The 18,407-nt window shown below is 47.6% G+C and overlaps 1 protein-coding gene across 1 annotated transcript in view; it reads right to left on the bottom strand.

The window, feature by feature from the left end:
- The window catches only part of FGF9 (fibroblast growth factor 9), a 37,931-nt gene extending 30,548 nt beyond the window's left edge, over window positions 1–7,383 (bottom strand). The window contains exon 1 of the mRNA XM_056858620.1: window positions 7,103–7,383. Coding sequence (XP_056714598.1) covers window positions 7,103–7,379 — 277 coding nt within the window. The 5' untranslated portion in view covers window positions 7,380–7,383. The remainder of the gene's footprint in view (window positions 1–7,102) is intronic.
- Between the last annotated feature and the right edge of the window lie 11,024 nt (window positions 7,384–18,407).

Below are 18,407 nucleotides of genomic sequence, written 5' to 3'. Positions count from 1 at the left end.
CAGTGGCTGTTCTAAAGAAGGCAAGGGAACCCAAAATAGGTTTTCGAGGTGGCAGCATACACCGGCTTGTCAGGGGGAAATAAAGTTGTGCAATGAGGCGTGGTCATTCTTCAGAGGGCGGGGCTCCCCAGCCTGCACCTCCCCCCCTTCCGATCGCTCATTTATAGTGCAATCCCTAACAGTTACACCCTTCTAATGCCACTGACATCAATGGGGGGGGGGTGTAACTCTGTTTAGGATTGCCCTGTAAATCTACTGTACCTGATGGTGGAATGGCCAAGCTGTTCTGTTTCAAAGACGGGGAAGGGGGAATTTTGAGCAAAGGAGGAAGGACTGCGTACCCATTCCCTGCACCATCTGCCTGAATCTGCAGGACCTCTTTTCTGCTTTTTCCAGGCTATTTATGCGCGGCAGCATTTCTTTATATACCTGACCCGGCGAAGCGGGGCGGCCAAAGCGTGGTGCTCTAGCCCGATCCTATGCACGAAAGCAAGCCCCGGTGGAGCCAATAGGGTTTACTCTGCAGCCGGTGTGCTCAGAATTGCAGCGTGGTCACGTGCACTTCAACCTACCCGGGAGCCTGAAGGACCTCTGCAGAATGCCGCTCTAGGACACTTGGAAGCCGGCATGACGGTACAGGGGGGGTGCCCCTCTGCAGATCTACCCCTCGCATGCATGTCTTTTTAAAAAAAACGTTGTTATAAAAATGCATCTATATGCGGAGCATTCCGATTTCCTCCTCCCAGAGGTGCAAACCCCACCCACGTTTTCCGAAGACTGCAACTAGCCCCGCCAAGCAAGCCGTCCACAATTGTTTGTCCATGGCGGGAGCGTGGCCAAGCCGGCGCTGCTGGAACCCCACAGCAGCTCCTGTCCCCCCTCGGCGTTGCCGAGAGTCTGAGTAGATCCCGCGGGGCGGGGAGAGAGTGCTCCTCGAGGATCTCCTTTACTAACCAGCTTCTGTTTTTATGGACAAATGATAATTAAAAGCCTTGCAACGCTGACGCAAAAAGGGCACGCCTCTGCCCCACTCTTCTAGAGTGCCTGCATATTACAATGACTTCACTGCCTAAGGGAATGTCCTAGGCGAAAGACTGCATTAAAAAAAAAAAAATCTGTGACCCAACAAAGAGGACGAAAGCGCGATGATCACATAAGATCACATTATAGGGAGAGCTAACGTGAAAGGCACGAAGGAAAGGAGTTCATGTGTGAAGGAAGACTCTTTCAAAAACTGAAACTTAAAAGACTTCCTGAACAGGTGCAGAGCTATGGGCAGGGGGATGCGCTGCCACGTGTCCACTGAGGGCGCAACGCAGCCGGCTCCCCCAGTCCTTTTGTCCTCGGGAGTATGGCTTTAAACCCCACCCCAAGACCTCCTAGAGGTAGATAGTTTCTGTGGCATCCTTAAAGAGCAATAGATTTATTGTGGACTAGCTTTCCTAGGAATCCGATACATGGATAGCTCTTCTTATTTTGGTATCAGGATTCCATCAGTATAGTCTCAGGCCACTGGTAGGTAAAGAGAGGTAACTCGAGGGATTGGGCCTTGGGCAAAATTAGAACACTTCCAAAGCACAATCCCCTCTAGCTGGTTTCTGTGCATTCTTGGGAGTTAAAATTAAGCATACACTGATTTAAAAACAAAAACAAATGTAACTCTTATTGCTTAATCAACAAGCCAGCATAAGAGTTTTTGGTGCCCTAGGCAAACTATTACTGTGCCCCCCCCCATGTTTTTAAAAAGATGGCATTTTAAAAGAGGGGAGAAAGATGTTTGCTTCTAACTGCATGTTTCTTAAAACCTGGCACTTTTGACAACTGCCTACTATTTAGGGTTGCCAACTGACCTGGAGGGGAAGGCCCTGTCCCTTTAATAAAGGCTTAATGGGGATGTGTGTGTCTGTAGAGCACCCTCAAGTCACAGCTGACTTATGGCAACCCCCACAGAGTTTTCAAGGAGAGAGACATTCAGAGATGGTTTGTCATTGTCTGCCTCTGTGTCACACCCCTGGTATTCCTTGGAGGTCTCTCATCTAAAAACTTGTCAGGATTGAGGCTGAGGGTGTGTGACTGGCCCAAGGTCACCCAGCAAGTTTCCATGGCAGAATGGGAATTCGAACCCTGGTTTCCCAGATCCTAGTCTCACACTTTAGCCAATTACACCATACTGGATCTCCTGGACATAGATGTTCCATGTGTTAGTATTTACCTCCATACCACAAAAAGCTTCCCCTGCCCATTTCCACACATTAAGCCTCTTTAATAGAGCCAGGAGCTTCTTCTCCAGGCCTCTTGGCAACCATACGAGTATGCTTATATTGTCAGGCCGTTCCCAGTTGCAAAGGTGTTGAGATGCCCAAAAGCCTCTCTTAAAGATTCCCATTGTCAGCACACAACTGCATTTCCCAGAATTCTTTCCAGCCAGTCACAACCATGAGCAGTATCCTTCCTACCATGGAGGAAGTGCCAGTGAAGTTGGAGGAAAGATTCTAACTTTGCCTAGTGAAAATGGTAAGATACTTGCTAGTATTTCTTTATTACACTGAAGAAATCAGTTCCTTTACCACCACAGTCAGCCCACATGAAGAAAGTCAGAGTGTGTTTTCAAAACAATCTGACCTTGTGAATCTCTTGTTTTGAAACCCAAATACTACACAACAGGTTTGCACACCCAGAGAAATAAACATTTTGCAAGGAGTTGTACTTTCTAGCAATCAAGTTGCCTCTCTAAATCTCTCTCTCCTCTTTCAAATTGCTCAGCTAGTATCCCCATCCTCAGCACAACCATTACAAAGTGATTATCACTGAGCAATACTTGAAAGTAATGCAAGAAACACTGCTGGAAATAGATCGGATTGCTTGTTTTTAAAATGCTAAAATCACATTTCTACATGGCTGCCTTTTACTTAGTCCCATCACTTTCATTACAGACCTGTTCCTGCCTGACCTCCCTTTTGAAAATGTGTATGGTAGGTCTTCTCTGAATAGGGGCTATATTACTTCCACCTACAGAAGTGAAGTCTAGCATTCTTGAGGGGTTTAAATGGCAGTAGCAGCTACGCTCTTGGTGAACAAGGCCTGAATTACTTGCCCAAATCCATTTTAGGAAGAGTGCAACCCCCACCAAAAAAAGCTCGTACAAAATAAGAACTAGTCAGTCATTTCCCAAAGCCTGCACGGAAACGACATGGGGCATTCCTAGGCTGAGATATTGTTTGGCTCACTTGCTTGATTCTTTTGGCACTATCCGCTCTCTGCAAACACCATATCAAGGCCCCAAAATAAAACAAGAGTCCAGTGACATCCGAAAGACTAACACAAGTCATTCCTGCATAAGATTTCATGAGTCAGAGCTCACGGATCTCTGGATTGTCCTAAGGAAGTAGCAGAGGGAAGTTGTAATATATAAATATTTTTGCCCTTTCCAAGTTTACAGCTCTATTAACCAAATGACATCTATCTGGAATGGGGAAGGGAAGGAGGAATGGTATAGCCTCAGATCTCAGAAGCTAAGCAGGGTTGGTACTTGGAAGGGAGACCACCAAGGCAATGGTGCAGAGGAAGGCAATGGCAATCTCCAGGATCAGATGAGCATGCCTATTATCTTAGATGTTGTGGAACACAGACAGGATGGTGCTGCTGCAGTCGTCTTGTTTGGGGGCTTCCTAGAGGCGCCTGGTTGGCCACTGTGTGAACAGACTGCTAGCCTTGATGGGCCTTGGTCTGATCTAGCAGGGCTTTTCTTATGTTCTTATATCTTCTCTACTTCTCACTTGCCTTGAAAGCCCCTTGCTGGGGTCGCCATAAGTTGGCTGTCACTCGACAACACTTTACACATGGGTATGTCTGGAATTTATTTATATCCTACCTTTCACCCCAATGTGGGCCCAAAACAACTTGCATCATTCTCTGCTTTGTTTTGTCTTCACAACAACCCTGTGAGGGAGGTTAGGCTGAGAGTGTGTGCCTGGCCCAAAGTAACCCGGCATTCTCTCATGGCACAAGTCAAGATTCAAACCTGGGCTTCCCAGATCCTAGTCTGACACTTTAATCACTACACCACCCTGGAATGCAGGTATTCAAGGCTGCCTTAGGACAGTTTGACATGAGAGCAGATTGCGACCACTGATTCTGTGCAGTGTGATCAAATTTATTAATATCAATCTTTCCACATTTACTCTGAGTTCAGTTCCACAATACGGAGGAGAACCCTCCATCACCATCTTGGCTCTCCCTCTTCTGTGGCTTTATGTTAAATGCAACATGCCTCATTTTACAGTGAGATATAGGAGAGCTCACCATATTATGTGCTCTGGTTTCAGCTAAAGGTACCATTCAAACCTCCGTTTGCACCACTCATAACCTACTCTTAGGGGCCTGACCTGATTGCAGAGACAGATAGGATTCCTGCACTTTCACTGTATATAAGAATATCAGCAGGTGTAATTCTCCCACCCTGGCCTGGATCTACCAGCATGCCTTCTCTTAGGTGACTATTCACAAGGAGCTCTTTGGCAGATGCAAAGAACTAAGACAATTAGGGGACCTGTGTGTGTGTGTGTGTGTGTGTGTGTAGTGTTGTCAAGTCGCTTCCAACTCATTGCCACCCCATGAATCAAAGTCCTCCAAAATGTCCTGTCTCTGTCAGCGTTGCTCAGGTCTTGCAAATCGAGGGCTGTGGCTTCCTTTATTAAGTCAATCCATCTCTTGCTGGGTCTCCCTCTTTTCCTGCTGTCCTCAACTTTTCCTAGCATGACTGCCTTTTCCAGTGACTCTTGTCTTCTCATGTGACCAAAATAGGACAGCCTCAGTTCAGTCATTCTAGCTTCTCTAGGGTCAGTTCAGCCCCCCCCCCAAAAAAAATCCTTTTCTAAAAAATACTTGGGAGAGGGGAAACCCTTAATAAACCCACTTCTGCTTCGAACTGCAAGGTGATTTAAAAAAAAAATACTGCAACATACCGCCGGCCTCTCTTCTCTCCGCCCCCATCAGTACACCGGGAAATCCACTTTCCCCGATATAAAATTAGTCGCCTCCCCCGTCTGTGGTTTTTTTTCTCCAGCGTTGCAAAGCAGCAGCAGCCGCCGCAGCTGGTGCAGCTCAGTGGAGGCGAGCGGCTGCGAGGAGAGCGAGTGGGGCGTAGGACCCTGCAGAGGCCTCCCGCCGCTGCCCCTTAGCCAATGCGCGAGGTGGCCGGAGCAGCAGCAGCCGCCGCCGCCGGGCCGCCGCACACCTGCTAGCGGCGTGAGCCCGCCGCCTGCCGCTGGGCTCAACCGCAGCGTGCAAATCTCGCCTCTTAACGCGCCAGAGCTTCCGGCTTTTGATCTCGCCCGGCCAAACGCGCCACAAAGCCCGTCCTGCACCTATCCACCCACCCCACTTCGCGCTCCGGAGCAAGAGAGGGACGCGTGAAAACAAACATACACCATTTATGCATGGGAGGTTTTAGCTTTGGATTTGCCGCTCTCTAGATGCACATTTTCCCCATCCAAAGTCTCAAAACTCATCAGTAAGCCCCCATTGCAGAGTTTTGAGAATTTGGATGGGGGGAAACGTGCATCTAGAGAGCAGCAAATCCAAGGCAAAACCTCCCATGCATAAATGGCCTTAAATAAAACACAGCGTCTCTTTAGTAGTTAAAAGAAAAACCCTCAAACTTTCTTTCTCTACTTGGGAATTGCCCAGTCAATGTTTCTTGCGGGGCACTTTTCAGGATGAGCTGCTTCAGAGCCGGAGGGGGCTTTCCAAAATCCCACACTGAACTGTTGAGCTAAGAGAAGCGTTGCAAAGGTGATGCACAGACCCTCCCTTCAGGAGAATGAGCCCACACCAATGCCACCATCCTTAGAAGGGTGGTAACCCTGATTAGGATGGCACTGCAAGGCTATGATGAAAAAAATCAGACACCGCATGACTCTGCATGCCCTGCCCCATTCAGACCTTCCTTTCCAGTCCTGAACTTTTTTTGAAGCCCATCTCTTTCTTACAGCACTGATATGTCCGAAACAACAATTAAAAGAAAAGATAATTTAGATCTCGTGGGACATCTGGCTCTGAAGCATGACCTGTGTGTCTAGATCGCCCTAGCACTCTGTTTAAGTGCTGTCAGGTGGATTCCCTCCCAAGTTAACTCCTCTCGGCAATACTTGGTGCCTGGGTCCCTAACGTGGCATTCTTTTATCCCATCTTTCAATCTATACCAGTACTTATGTACTCAGTACTACTGTGTTATTCTAAAGCCCAGGGCTATTTGTACAGGAGACCAACCTTGAGGACCAGCGGGCCCACTTCACACTTTTGGATGGGGGGTGGTGGTCTGAGAAGTGCCCTGAACCAGAAGCCTTTCTAGGCACCAGAGCTTTCTACACCGAGTCACAAACAGGATCCCCTGGAAGGAAAATCTAGGAAATTCTCTTTTTAAAATTAGCTCCGACAGAGTGAGTAAGGGAAGCCTGCATGCATACTGCTGGGGAAAGGACCAGGGAGGATTTTCATGAGATCCCTGCACTAAGGCATGCAGGGAGGGCAGAGAAATGTGACTTGTCTTCCTCCCAGAGTGGCCGGTATTATTATTTCATGACTAAGAGATCTCAGTTTATGATGCAGGCGGGAGCAGCTGTAGGCAGGGAGCTTTGGGGGCAGGACTGGAGCCACTGGCTAATGGGGGGGGTGGATCCCCTCAACCTGGTGGGTTCAGGCAGGCTGCTGAAGGGAAGAACCAGAGGAGAAAGGTGTGTCCTTTAGACGCTTTCCAGGAAAGTGGGTGTACTTTTAAATGGGAAACAGGTTCAAGAACTCCCAGCAGGGATAAACATACTTCTTATTCTTACCTGCGCTTTTCCCTAAACCACAAAAAATTGGTTTTTCCCCACATTTTAATCTTGCTGTATTTGTGGCTTCTGTGTTTTAAAAAAATCGTGACTTGGATGATTGCAGGGGTCCCCCCCTTTGTGTGCAAACTCAGCCAATCTGGCTTCTGCGCTGTTCAACAAACAACAACAATCCTCCTCCCTCCTGTATTCCCCCCAAAGGAAAATTAAACCCAACTCTTTTTTTTTGCCATCCTACAGCCACCAAAGAGTTAATCGCCTATACCTACCAAATCTGCTGTGGTCTTGCCTGGTTCCTTGGATCGTACCATTGGGGAAAATCTCTAAATGAAATCCAGTCCTGCAGTAGAGTTGCCTCCTCCTCAGGATCCCTTTTAAATGATCCAGGTCCGTCACGGCAGACCCCCTGGGGAGCCCACCTGCTTCAGACTGCCCCAGGTGGTCACTTAACAACACTGGGCTGTCCGCCGGCAACACGGGAACGTTCCCAAAGGGTACCGCATCTTGCACGCCAAAATAGTTCCCAACTTCACCTAAGGGAGCCATCGGGAGAGAGAGGGGGGAGAGAGAGGGGAGAGAGAGGGGGGAGGGAGGGGGGGAAGGTTGGCTTTTTTTTTTTTTTGCAGCAAGACTGTAATGCTCGTGTTCAAGCCCAATATTCTTTTTTTCCCCTCCTCTCTGGCTCCTTTTCTTTTAAAAATGGGTTTCCACTCCACTGTCCCCTCCCGGTTCCTCTTACATTGAGGGGAGGGGGGAAGGTTCTCGCTTTAATCCATCAATAATAATAATAATAAAGTAATCTGTTTTGACAGCTTCGGGTTCAAGGTCAAACCGCTGTTAGTCTTAAGAAACCACCAGGTTGGACTCACACATTGACATCTTTCTAAGCACGAGAGAGAGGTCTAGAGGTATATCAAGGGAGAGCTCATCTATATTCCCCAGCTCTTAGCAAGCGGTGAGATCTTCTGCCCATCCGACCGTAATGAGGATAAAAATCCGTAGTTTCTCCATCGGGCTCCGGAGCAGAATGACCATAGCAACTTCACCGTCCAGCCATTATCGAGGGTGTTACGCACACATATATTGTTATATACATCTAAGATGCACAGGCGACGCCAGGATTTTTATGGATTCTGACTCCAGAAAGGCATGCGCTGTTTTTACTCTATAACAGACTGCATACATCAGCATGAATCCTGCAAAGCAGGGAGTGGAGGGGGGGAGACACACACACACACACACACACACAGGAGGGGGAAAGGGGGAAATCTCACATTTGCTGGCTGAGATAAAAATCCCCCCCAAAGAAAAAAAAAGGATGTTTAGGGGGGGAAAACTTTTGACGTCCAAATCTATTATCCAGAATCCTTAGGCGGCTCCGCGAATGACCCTTGCTTCAGCCCGGCTGGCGATCCACCCCTTGCCACAAGAAAGGCAGCCAGGTCCAGGCGCTGCTGGCGTCTTCCCGCTGGCTCGCCTGGAGACAGGTGTTGCTCCCGCAGGGCTCCCCGCGCAATGTTGTACTCCAGCCCCGAGCTGCGGCTCTTGACTGTGGCTCTTCCATCCAGCACGCAGGGGAAAAGTGGCGCAGGAAGAGGCATTGGGCTGGGTTTAAGGTAGTCCAGTTGGCGGGCGGCGAGGATTCCCCCGGGTCCTAGCGCTCATCTCTACCTGCTGCAATAGGGCGGCGGCGGGAGCAGCAGCCAGCAGCGGCTCCTTTCCATCCCAGCCTCAGCCCGCTGCTGGCTTCATGCGTGGTGTAGGGAGCCAGCGTGGTGCAGTGGTTAAGAGCGGTGGTTTGGAGCAGTGGAGAACCTGGTTCGATTCCCCCACTCCTCCACATGAGCCGGGGAGGCTAATCTGGTGGACTGGATTTGTTTCCCCACTCCTGCACAGGAAGCCAGCTGGGTGACCAGGTCTAGTCACAGCTCTCTCAGCCCCACCTGCCTCACAGAGTGTCTGTTGTGGGGAGAGGAAGGGAAGGTGACTGTAAGCCGGTTGGATTCTTCCTTAAGTGGTAGAGAAAGTCGACATATAAAAACCAACTCTTCTTCTATCGCCTCGCCTAAGCAAGCAGGATCCCCCCCCCCTTTAAAAAAGAAAAAAAAATACTGCTCTGCGGCACTCCCGGACTGGCGGCGAGAGGAGGCGCAGAAAGATAAAGAGATGTAGCTGGGACGAGAAACTTTGAAGCAGCGATTGGGAACCTCCGCGTTCGTAAGCAGCTAGAGAAAGGGGGCTGGGAGGGTGGGATGGGGGTTTACATGAAGAGAAAAGGTCTCGCCGGGTGGCAGCGCGGCATTGCATCGAAGTTTTTTTTTATGCAGAGAGCCCGACGTTTGGCGCTTGGCCATTGACTGGCGAGCGGCGATTTGAGCGTCACGGGGGCACCTTTATCGCTATTCCAATCAGACCCCCTGGTCCAAGGCGCGGTTCTTGGGCAGCAAGAGTCCCACGGAACTCAATGCCGCACGCGCTCCTCCGCCCCAATTCACCCTGCACAGAACTTGCAGGCTGACTAGGGCTGCAAACCTCCAGGGACTAGCAAGAGATCTCCTGCGATTACAGCAGATCTCCAGCCGATAGAGATCAGTTCCCCTGGGGAAAATGGCCACTTTGGCCATTGGACTCTATGGCATAGAAGCCCCTCCCCAAACCCCGCCCTCCCCAGGCTCCGCCTCCAAAAACCTCCCGCCGGTGGCGAAGAGGGACCTGGCAACCCTAGCCCCTACGCCGGCACGCTTACCTGGGAGGGATTCCCGCCGCCCGCGATCAAACGTGGGGTTGGGAAGGCTCGGGGCCCTCCCCCGCCCAAACGCGGCAGGAGCGGCGCGCCAAGGGAAAACCCCCGGGCAGAGCGGGAGGGAGGCGCCCCCCCAAAACACCCTGCCCACCAGATGCCCACCAGGGGCGGCGTCCTCGGGCGAAAACGCACGTGTCGCTTGAGCCTCCTTTCTTCCCTGTTCCAGCCAGGATTCAGCCAGGATCGAACGCACGAACGTGCGTTCGATCCTGGCTGGAACAGGGAAGAAAGGAGGCTCAAGCGACACGTGCGTTTTCGCCCCCCCTCTTCGCAAAGCGGCAATTCCGCGGTGGCGTTCCTGGCAGGACGCGATCCTTCATGCCATCCTCTGCGCATCTGCTGGGTTCAAGGGGAGCGACTTCCCAGGCTCGCAGCGTTCAGGAGCGCTCCCTTCGCCCGGGAAGGTCGCTCGCGGAACTCAACAGGACCTGTACCCAAATAAATGCACAGTGGGTAGCCGTGTTAGTCTGCCTGCAGTAGTAGGAAAGGGCAAGAGGGCTACCGGACTCTTGCCCTTTTCTGCTACTACACCCAAATGCATACGTTTAGGACCGGGGAGGGGGGATGCGGGGAGCCTCCTTTTCTTTCTAGGGCAACCTCGCACCCCACCCCCACCCCCCTTCTCCGCTTCCGCAGCTGCGAATGGGAACGAGCCCGAGAGAGCGACCGGAAAGAAGGTCAGCGTCGCCCAGCTGCGCCGACACGTGGCGAGGGAGTCCCCGCGGGTTTGCTATCGCCGCGTGATCGGCGTCGCGCGGCTGGGCCTACGCCCGTCGCAGGGGCGGCAGAAGTCGCCGCTGGGTGCCAAGCAGGCGACGCTGGCTGCATGGTTCCCATCCGTACTTGCGGTAAACCCCTTTTTCCAAGCCCCCTAACTGGTAGGGTTGCCAATCTCCAGGTACTAGCTGGAGATCTGCTATTACAACCGATCTATTACAACTGAAGCTTTTTCTCCCTCCCCCACAATACTAGAACGCGAGGTCATCTGCTGAAGCTGGAGGGTGACAGATTCAAAACTTTTTTTCCACAAAATGCATAGTTAAATTGTGGAACTCCCTGCCCCAGGATGTGGTGATGGCTGCCAACTTGGAAGGCTTTAAGAGGGGAGTGGACATATTCATGGAGGAAAGGGGTATTCATGGCTATTAGTTAAAATGGATACTAGTCATGCTGCATACTTATTCTCTCTAGTATCAGAGGAGCATGCCTATTATATTAAGTGCTGTGGAACACAGGCAGGATAATGCTGCTGCACTCGCCCTGTTTGTGGCTTCCTAGAGGAACCTGGTTGGCCACTGTGTGAACAGACTGCTGGACTTGATGGGCCTTGTTCTCATCCAGCAGGGCCTTTCTTATGTTCTTATGATCTCTAGCCGATAGAGATCAGTTCACCTGGAGAATATGGCAGCTTTGGCAATTGGACTCTATGACATTGACGTCCCTCCCCAAACCCCGCCCTCTTCAGACTCCGCACCAAAAACCTCCCGGTGGTGGCAAAGAGGGACTTGGCAACCCTACTAACTGGGTTATACGTGCAATAAAACCCTTTTTTGAAGCCCCCTAACTTCCAGACTCTGGAAGTTAGGGGGGCTTGAAAAAAGGGTTTTACTTGGGGGAGGCATAAGAACTGGGCCCCAGAACCCACATTCAGTGCTAGTTTTCAGTCTTGAATATGTGAAGCAATGGCAAAGATTGCCAGGACCTGTCTGATGTCAAGAGTGACTTTCCCCTCACAGCTTAACCCTACTAAACCCTAACAAGACAGAGGTGCTTTGTATTTAATAGAAAGCCATCCTATCTTGGATGGGGGGTTATACTCCTCTTGAAAAGTCAGGTTTGCAGCTTGGGAATGCTGCTCAACACAGCAGTCACCTTAGAAAACCAGGTGCTGTTGCGGCTCAGAGTGGCTAGTATGCCAATATGTGCCCACTCCTGGCTCAATCTGATCTAGCCACAGTAATCCTTGCCTTAGTTACATCTAGACTGGGCCATTGCAGTGCACGCTACTTGGGGCTACCCTCGAAGAATGTCTGGAGGCTGCAGCTAGTGCAGAATGCTGTGGCAAAACAGCTGGTCAGGAGCAGTTAGTGGGGTCATGTGACCCCCAATATTACAGTAATTATGTTGGCTTCCAATCTTCTCTGAGCCCAGTTCAAAGTGTTGGTTTTGACCTTTAAAGCTCTACGTAGGTTGGGACCGGGGTATCAGAAGGACCATCTCCTCCTATACATTCCTGCCTGGGATCTAGGATCATATGGTGAGGCCCGTTTGACTGTCCCATCAACCAAAGAAGCTCATCTGGTGGGTGCGCAAGAGAGGGCCTTTTCAGTGGCAGCCCCATGATCACAGAACAATCTCTCCAGTGAGGTGCACCTGGCCCTCTCCGTCTTTAGCTGAAGATGGTTTTATTCAGGATGGCAATTGGTTAGTTTTAGTTTTTCCGCCTACTGGCAGTTTTAAACTGTTTTTAATTTTTGTTTTTATGTATTTTATTGTGTTTGTTTGGTAAGCTGCTTGAGTTTCCTGTAAGGTAGAAAGGCACCTAATAAATGTTTTAAATAAATAATCACAAACAACAAAGATGCATGTGTGACTTACAGTCCAATCCTCAATAGAGTTAAAGCCTTTTAAATCAATGGGTTTATAAGGGTGTACCTCTAGTAGGAATTGCATTGTAAGTGACAGGGCCTCCAGATTTACTACTTTCTGGACTACTCACTCGCCTGCACCCCATTCTTTTTGTGTTAACCACCAATAATAGTCAAATCACTTTCAAACTGTCCCCCAAAGGTTTATCAAATAGTTTAGCTCTTTGAAGTTTCAATGTGACTACGTTCATTTAAACCCAGACTAAAGTTCGATCCCAACGGAAGTTGGTTTATGGTAGCCGGCTCAAGGTTGACTCAACCTTCCATCCTTCCGAGGTTCTGTAAAATGAATACCCAGCTTGCTGGGGGTAAAGGGAAGATGACTGGGGAAGGCACTGGCAATCCACCCCATAAAACAAAGTCTGCCTAGGAAACGTTGGGATGTGATGTCACCCCATGGGTCAGGAATGACCCGGTGCTTGCACAGGGGACCTTTACCTTTTTTAAACTCCAGTTTAGTTATTTTAGAGTGTTACCCACTCTGAGCCTGGCTTTGCTGGGAATTGAGGGAAGGCTATACATTTGGGGGTGGGGGGGAGGTAGTATCAGGATGGCAGTTTTCTCAAAAGACCCTTCATACTGGTGCTTGTATTTCCACAGTGGTGTGTAAATCTGATTAAGAGTGTACAGTAGCTGTGTCTGTTTTCTGCCTTATGCAGTGCTCGCAATGGATGCATTAGGATGTTTTTCACAAGCAATATTCCAGGTACAGCCTTACACATCTGTAAGACACTTTTTCACACTTAAGTGAAAGCAAATAAGTATGCTACAAAAACACTTTTGAAACAGAATGGTGCCATTTCTGAATGCAGTAATTAACGTATTATTAATTTGGAACAAGACAATAAATAAATGTATTTATTTTGCTTCATTTATACCCCACGTTTCTCCCCATTCAGGACCCAAAGCAGCTTACACCATTCTCCTCTCCTCCATTTTATCTTCACAACAACCCTGTGAGGTCGGGTAGGATGAGAGTATGACTGCTCCAAAGTCACCCGGCAAGTTTCTATGGAAGAGCAGGTAACAGAATTGGGGTCTCCCAGATTCTAGTCTGACACTAACCGCTACACCACACTAGCTTAAGCTACAACCCAAAGAATATGCCTGTTTCTCTAAGAACCCTTGAACAGAGAGACAGAGAAGACTTCAGCGGATTCTCGTACCGCAGCTCATCACTTTTCTTGTTGCCTCCCTTTTTATTGGGGAGCAAAATTATATCCTGCACAATCTGGCATGGTGATCTTTCCAAATCCACATTTAACCCCCAAGTGACAACATGGGACCAACGGAGTGGCAAGCACATAGCAAAAAGTAACATGATGTAGTCATGTGACATTAAAAGGGGCAATCTTAGCCAATGGACAATTGGGGCAGCTGGTCCAGGCTACACGCAGCCCAATCAGTTTCCTTTCAACAGAGAGTCTACTCTACATTGTTCCACATTAAATTTAGAAAGAAAATGCTGCAACTGTAACAGGGCAATCGTTACCCAGGTTTCCCCTTTCTGAGACCACTGACTTAAATGGAGATAGAACGGTGTAACTCTGCTTGGGATTGCACTGTAGGTTCTGATATGGTCTACTTCCAATTATTAAAGAAGATCAGGAATTCATAGGAGGTTCTGTTTTGATCCCATGACTTTCTCCCCCTCCCTCCCTCCCACTGTGTACCTCCAAAAATAACAGACTCTTTCAAATAGAGTCTCTATAACCGGAAACTTGTAAGAAGTGGCTGGATAGTCATCTGTCAAGACATTTAGCTCCACTTTCCTGCCCCAGGGCAAGGGGTTGGACTGTTGATCCCTCTGGTTATTTCCGACTCTATGGTTGCATTCACCTGAACAAAGGCAAAGAGCATTAGGTAATTCTGCTATTCGATCAGACCTGCCTTGCTTCTGTGTTGTTCTCACACTCTTTCATGTACAAGAGGACATTCCTCAGTTTTTGCTCTCAAAAGCAAGGATGTTACATGAAACAATTGTGTTTGAATGTAGAGCATTTCTGATATTGAGGAGTGCACAGCTGTTCATATCAGATCTTGATTGGTAAATATCTGACTGTACATGCCTAATTATTTGCTCAACCATCCAGGAACTGTCAAGAGATTTTGTACTAATTTCAAATTCAAAACACTATCTTCTGCATCACACTTAATGTTGTCATTTCGAAAACTGACAAATGTCAGATGCATTGTGGGTGGTTCAGCAACCTCAGCTGAGGCACGTGGGGCTAAGAAGGTACTTAATTCAAAGTTAATGGGGAGACAAAAAAACCCTGAAACAAAATTCTATTACCCCCTCCTTGAATGAAGAGGCTTCAACATCACTAACCTTGGACTTTGATGTTGTCATTACTCATGAGTTTCAAACTCAGAAAAGGAATGGCAAGCTGTCATTAATCATCTGTGAGTAGGCGGCATTCCTGCCAAACCTCGTGAAATTCACATTAACTATATAATAGCAAACCTTCCGCCATTCTAAGTTGTGGTATCCTTGATCACTCTCCCAACAATTAAAACTTGAGTTTTGCAACAGCATCCCTGTAGCATTTCCTATTCCCACCTGGGTTTCCCTTTGATCAGATGGGTGGTGTGCTTTTCTGAGCAGCAGTGTCATTTAAGAGCTGCGTCTCTTGCAACAGGGTCATCAAAATTTAATTATCACCCTCATATAGAAATCTAACTCAGTCCAACTGTGAGTCAGCAGGAGAGACTTGTGTCCCAGCCGGGTCCCCGTGGTTCCTTCAGCCCTGTTTCACCCATCCCATAAACTTCCCACATGTACCATTCGAATGCAGCAACGTCTCCTAATTATAATGTATGTAAATGCTGCAGATGGTAACACAATTTAATACGAGTGCAGAGAGAGACATATGGAGAAAATGAATGCACAGAAGATATATAATGTGTAAGATTGTGTAAAGAACAGTACAAGATATATAACAAAGCAAAATCTATATGGAGGAACAAAGGGAGCAGAAGGGCAGCCACCACTTGTTGCATGCATGGAATATTTTTTATTGCAGGTAAATTTTCCTGTGTATGACATATGCATATATGAACGGCACAAATCTCATTACTTCAAAGCATGAGTGCACACGTGTGTGTCTGTGTGTGTGTTTTGCTAATTTATGTGCCTGCCTTTCCCCTGAGCATCTTAGGACCCAGCAGGAGGAGGAGCCCCTTTGTCTTCTGGGAGGCTGTTCCAGAGGTGAGGGGTGGCCACTGAAAAGGTCTGAGCCCCAAATTTTTCCAAGTGTGCTTTAATCAAAGCGGATACCGACAATAGACCTTTAGTGGACAGTAGAATGAAGCTGCCACATGGGAACATGCAGAGATAGGCAGTCCTTCAGGTTTGTGAAGAAGAATTGGTTTTTATACGCTGAGTTTTCTCTACCAAAGAGTCTCAAAGTGACTTACAATCACCTTCCCTTCCCCTCCCCACAAAATACACCTTGTGAGGTAAGAGGCTGAGAGTGTTCTGAGAGAACTGTGACTGGCCCAGGGTCACCTAGCAGGCTGCATTTGGAGGAGTGGGGAATCACACCCTGTTCTCCAGATCAGAGTCTGCCGCTCACATGGAGGAGTGGGGAATCAAACCCAGTTCTCTAGATTAGAGTCTACCAGTCTTAACCACTACGCCACTCTGGCTCTCAGGACATAAAGGGCTTTAAAGGAGAGCACCAACACCTTGAATTGGACCTAGAAACAAATTGGCAGCCAGTGGAGGGACCTCAGAATATGAGTGTTCTGCTACTGCCGGCAAGCCCCAGACAATGAGCAGGCTGAGTCATCTTCAAGGTCAGCCCCGTGTTTAGTAAGAGCAATCAAGAAGTTGCTGAAGTATGGATCGGTGTTGCCAGATCAGGTGTCTGCCGGTGGGGAGCCCGCTTCCTAACTAGACATAGCTAGAAAAAAGGAAAGGTATCTTTTTCTTCATCAGAAGACTAGGATCCAGCAAGCCTCCCAGGCTCTTAACCAAAATCTGCACACCGTCAATAGTAGAAAGAACAATCCCCTTTACGGCAGTGGCCCTTCCAGCTACCGCCATTTCTGTCTTATCTGGATTCAGTTTCTTCTCCCTCAGTCATTTGACTGCAGCATTCAACGCTGGGCCAGGAAAGAGTCGGTGGCAGGCAATGGCTTTTGCAGAGTAATATATAACTGGGTGTCATCAGCATATTGATGACAACGTACTCCAGAATTTTGGATGATCTCATTAAAATTGTTGAGAGGTATAAAAATAGGAATTAATCTCAAATAATGTTCTTAAAATACACCTCATCAGTCTTTATTCTTTTCCTGGAAGGGCTAGGAGTCCTGCACTGAAGACCTACTCTGCTTGGGTTACCACACAGAACAGTAGAAACTCAGTTGATTAACTTCTCTGGCTTCCAAGGTTTTACCAAGCCGTGTAATCCACTGTCTTCTACATTTGAAGCCATGAGGTCTAGAATCTTGCTTTTTAAAAACAAAACTGGAAGGCTCCTATTATGAAGAAACTGAATTTGATGCTAGTTACCTATTATTCACATCACTCGCAGTTATAATTATGAGACTTATATAATTCATGAAGCAACAAACTTCAGAACACTTTGTCTTTCTTTTCTTTAGCAGCAAACCAACTTCTTGCTCATTTCAGTATTACGGATCATGCATTACATAACGAAATATAAAATCCTGTTTTAAAGGCAAAGTGTGTGCTTTTTAAAACAAACAGATGTCCGCTAACTACCAAAATTAGAAAGTTCTTGGTCTAACCATTACTAAAGAAGTGTTTGGGCAGACCATAGTATATAGAAACTCGGAGCTAAGAATGTGCACAAAAATGTATTGGGGTTCATTTTTGAATATTTTTGGATTCATTTTTGTTATTACAGTTATTACACTGGTTGCTTATTTAAATTCTTATTTTTATCCTGGTTTTCTCTCTAATCAGGACCCAAAGCAGCTTATCACATCATTCTCCCTTCTATCTTATCCTCGCCATAACAATCCTGTGAGGTTAGGCAAAGAAAGTGTGATGGGCTCTAGGTGACAAAAATGACATGGTAGATGGGAGTAAAATTCTCCTTCATTATACTCCATTATACTCAATTGATTTTAACATTTTCCTAATAGCCTGGCTGATTTCCAGTAAAAATAGTTGTTTAGGTATTTTATTATTGTTATTTACTTCATTTATACTCCACCATTCTTCCCAGAGCCGCTTACATCATTCTCATCTTGTCCACTTTATCCTCAGAACAACCTTGTCAGGTAGGTTATTTTGAGAGTGAGTGACTGGCCCAAAGTCTTCTGTGGCAGCATATTGGCTGTGGTTTAGAAACAGATCTTCACCACTCTGTTTTCTTTTCATAGGAGGATGCCTAATTGCAGGGGGAGGCAATTTGTATTTCTTAAAAAGGCACTTTTTTCTTATACCTATTAAAGATGCTGAAAAATCTCAGATCCTGAATCAAAGTCTTCTTTCATATAAAATGTGATCTGATCCTTACTCAACATTAATATCCTGCATCTCACTTAGCAATGAGTGTGTTTACCTTTGGGAAGAGCAAAGACTGTTTCTTCTTGCATTCCCTTCAGCCACTGCATCTATGCTCCTGCCCCAGTGTGCAGAGCCCTGCTGCCTGTCAAAAAGGTAGAAACAAAACTTCACTTCTCCCTAGCAGACAGAAACTCAGGGGAAGCCTGTGTTTACACAGAATCGGAAAGGACTCCTAAAGTCACTGAGAGGCTACAAAGATTGGTGGAAAATTGGGTTGTTCTGTTCAACAGGAACATTAGCAGACTGTTCTGGTTGGACAACATCCCTGTTACGCACATATACGCTGAGTCATTTTTCCTCCTTTTGCTCCTCCCACTGACTAAAGAACTGACACCCAGACACAGAAAAGTAGCACAGAATAATGGCTAGATCCAGATGGATCCAATCATAATTAGTAAATTACTGATGGATTAGTTATGTTAGCTGAAAGAAGGCATGATTGGGGTCAGATCTTAATCATTATCAAAATGCACACCCTGTTAAGAATGGATGCTCCAAACAGCACATTCCTGAGCTTAGGGGCCGATTTGCCTTAGGAGGCGCAGTGACCCCTATGCTGACATCCATGTTACTTG

Source organism: Euleptes europaea, chromosome 12 (assembly GCF_029931775.1).
Source record: "Euleptes europaea isolate rEulEur1 chromosome 12, rEulEur1.hap1, whole genome shotgun sequence".
NCBI classification, from domain to species: domain Eukaryota; kingdom Metazoa; phylum Chordata; class Lepidosauria; order Squamata; family Sphaerodactylidae; genus Euleptes; species Euleptes europaea.
This window is presented reverse-complemented; position numbering and strand designations above follow the sequence as displayed.